This window comes from Lolium perenne, chromosome 1, assembly GCF_019359855.2.
Source record: "Lolium perenne isolate Kyuss_39 chromosome 1, Kyuss_2.0, whole genome shotgun sequence".
Lineage (NCBI taxonomy): Eukaryota > Viridiplantae > Streptophyta > Magnoliopsida > Poales > Poaceae > Lolium > Lolium perenne.
In genome coordinates, this window is record NC_067244.2 from 25,795,423 (window position 1) to 25,798,935 (window position 3,513).

General features: G+C 47.5%; 1 protein-coding gene across 1 annotated transcript; it reads right to left on the bottom strand.

The window, feature by feature from the left end:
• Positions 1–1,397: 1,397 nt before the first annotated feature.
• Positions 1,398–3,248, bottom strand: LOC127325772 (chaperone protein dnaJ 20, chloroplastic). Its single transcript, XM_051352595.2, has 2 exons — positions 2,655–3,248; positions 1,398–1,811 (listed from the first exon to the last, which is right to left on the bottom strand). Exons 1-2 carry the CDS (start codon positions 3,090–3,092, stop codon positions 1,671–1,673), a joined length of 579 nt encoding a protein of 192 aa, XP_051208555.1. The 5' UTR covers positions 3,093–3,248; the 3' UTR covers positions 1,398–1,670.
• Between the last annotated feature and the right edge of the window lie 265 nt (positions 3,249–3,513).

The following is a 3,513-nucleotide window of genomic DNA, read 5'->3' on the forward strand; positions in this document are numbered from 1 at the left end:
TTGGCATACAAGAAACAAATCCCACCTTGATTCGAGCACCACAGCCTCCAAACGATACCGATGCCGATATCGGCATGGTCAGAACGGCTATGCTCGCCGCCACTGCTAGGTCACCGTCGGGATGCACCCTCAATCTCGTCCCCTCATTCGATCACTAACACACCAGAGATACCGCCGAGGCTAATGCCGAACGTACATGCTGATGACAATGCCGAACATGCACGCCGCTGTGGGCACGGCCACGCCGCCCCACTATGTTGGACGCCACAGACCACTGCGAGGTCTTTCCCTTCGCCACCACACTCCCCTAGCACCCATCTATACACGCCAGAAATGAGAGACACTAGTTTTCTCTACATTGCCCGCGTTCGTGTCCGACACCGTCAGTCAAAGTGTTGAGGTAGTCGTCGATGTCCTCGATCATTTCTTCTCTTCTTTGCATGGTTAAACGCGTCTAGTTCATATCTATCTAATGCATCTGGTCTCGCCTCATGCAGTTCTTTGTGGACATCGATCTCATCTCGGCACCCCGCAGGCCACCTCCTCTGTGCCATCACTGTAGAGCTCCGTTTAAAAATCTAATCCTACCTGTGTATTACCCCTTGTATTAGCGTCATGGTCTCACTTGTCATTCGATATAACGAAGCCCCACTCGTCCGCGTTTTGGTCAGGGATACGGCGATGGTTACGGTCAAACAAAGATGGATGGTCTGACGTGTCTCTGCGGGCTCTACGTGGCCTCACTAGTCAGGAGATAACGGTCAAAGTTGTTGTCCCGTCAAGGGCTTGGGCGACCGGCCGTTCCAGCACTTGTGAGGGTTTCAGACAAGGGCTTGGGCGAAACTGAGAAAAAACTAAGCAGCTAGGGAAAACTGAGCACAACTAAGAACCCGAGGGCAAGGAAATAGAAACCCTAAATAATACTAAAATAAGATATCACCAAACGGTAACTTTGATTACAAGTGTCTGGCTTAAATGTGTATCAGCATCAAAATAAAGTAGTGAATGACGAGGTGAGAAAAACAAGAGTATCAAATTAAAAATACGCAAGAAAGAATGTTGTATTTGTATATCAAGAAGTCAAACCACCAAGAACAATTTAACCAGATAAAGAAGGATACTCTTACTCCATCTAGTCTAGTGAGTCATCAACCACATCCACATCTAGGAGTATATCTCCATATCCATCACCAATATGAGTCACCACACCTGTGGCCAATAGTAGTACACTACAAACACAAATCAACGCGACCACCGCGACCACTCACGTCACACCACACCACTCCTTCATGTGAAACCACTGAAGGATGATCCATGCGTGTATGGCTTCCCTTCTGACTCAACCACTCAAAAACAGAACACATGACCTATTAGAATTGCAAAAAATAAGCAAATCATCAATTCAAAGTACTACTAGCTTAGATTATTTTCATCTGGCTATATTTACATTGGAGAAGGGCAAGATTCAAGGAAGAGCAGCACATTCGAGTTTTACGAAAACCCTGCCACCAACTTGAACTATATATGTAACCCCAAATGGTAAGCTTATCGCTGCTGTACACCAACCCTAACTGTTATTAATCATAGCACTTCTAACTTTGCTACTCAAAGATATAAACAATTCAAATGCTACACACGACAAGTACACATCGCGTGCCTGGAGATCACTGTCACATTTGCTCATCCCTTCTTCTTCGCATCCGAGCCCCCCAGGACAGGTTCTCCTCAGAATCCTTCCCCGTGCTCCTCTTCTTCAGCTCGGCGATTTGGCCTTCCCAAGATGTCCTCCATCCAGACTTCTCTTCCATCTCCTGTGGTACGGTTCACGCACGCGGACAGCAGGTTAGCGCGGAACCGAAGGAAGCTCAACAAAAGTCGTAACTTACAAAAGAGTATAATTAACAAACAATGGTTGACAACTGCCATTGACAACTCAGCATCACGATAATGATACTATAAAATAAGATATCACCACACATAGCTCACTCCTGCAATTTTCGTCCATACGTGCAAGGTAGCAAGCTTTAAATTATGGCCCACATGATCTTATGCGGAGGTACAAGAAAATGACTCATCCTTATCCTTTAGAACAGAACTGCGCAATCACACGCATAACTATACTAGTCTGGATACATGTGCAGTGCACGTCTTGGCATCATGGAGTGCTTTTGGTAAAGGGGAAAGAAAGCAATAGACTTGGTAAATACAGTAAATTCAAGGCAAAAGTATACTGTCGATGTTTTTTCCTGTAGTTTGAAACCTCTCAGTTAATGATGAGTAAGCCATGTGCTAAGCCAGGCTGGATGACACATGCTTATGCTAAATTAGAAGTGTGTGAACTGAATTGAATTGAATAGAGTCTGTCAGATTACTGAAGAGGAATCTTATTACAGCTAGTATTGAGGATTGGACTAACAATTAATATTATTACACAGAAAAATCAGACATGATAAACATAAGCAGAAATGGTAAACCCGTGCTTGTTTAAGCACCTCATTTGTAAAAGAAATCATCTAAGTTAAAAAGTTTGGAAAAAAGAACACATCTAAGTTGGGAGATCGATCCTTTATGAAGCACTTGTATGTAAAAATTTCCACTAGAAACGTAGACGAAGTAATCAGAAAAGGGAGCAAAGAGGCGGAGTGGAGATCGACCTGGTGGTAGAAGGCGGAATTGGAGGCGTGGCGGCGCGAGGCGGGGTCGAAGGCGAGCCTGCAGACTCCGCGGGCGAGCGCCTGGTCGTAGCTGCTGCGGCGGCTGGGGTCGGAGAGCGTCTCGTAGGCCTGCTGGACCTGGATGAAGCGGCGGGTGTGCTCCTTGGCGGCGTCCGGCGGGGAGACGTCCGGGTGGTACTTGCGCGCCATCCGGCGGTACGCCGCGCGCACGTCCTCGAAGCTGCTCCCCTCCGCCGAGATCCCCAGCAGCTCGTAGAAGGTCGGCTGCGGCAGCTCCGCCGTGCGCACGCCTCCCCCGGCCGCCCACGCTGCCCGCGCCCGCAGCTGCGTGCGGCGAGGAAGAGGGCGGACGAATTGGTGGGCGCCGCCGGCGGCGAGGCCGAAGGCGGCTGCAGAGGAAGTGGTGAGGTGGGGCATGTCGTCCTGTTGTTTGTGGCACTTGGATTGGATCTCGCAACTGCTGTGATCTCGCACTGGATAGTTAGCTACACTACACTAGAATTAAAGCTTCCATTTTTTATGTCCCTGGAACGAAATGCGTGGAGAAGATATGCTGCGAGGAGTCCCTTTCCTCTTCTGTCATTGGCTTGATTTTTATGAGCTTCTGGGTTTTTTTTTTCAAGTAATTTTTATGTCCTTTTGTTGGTAGAGAGTGTATATCGGGTTCTCTACCTGAAGCCACGCAATTCTTGTGATGTGGATTTCTTGTTCGCTGTGGAAACACAGGTTCAGCAGTATGTTCCAGAAGTTATGCATGAATGGCTGTAATTTATTTTCTTTTCACTTGAGAAAAAAAAAGATGGCCCTACATATGCTCATCGTCCCTTTTCCTGCACAC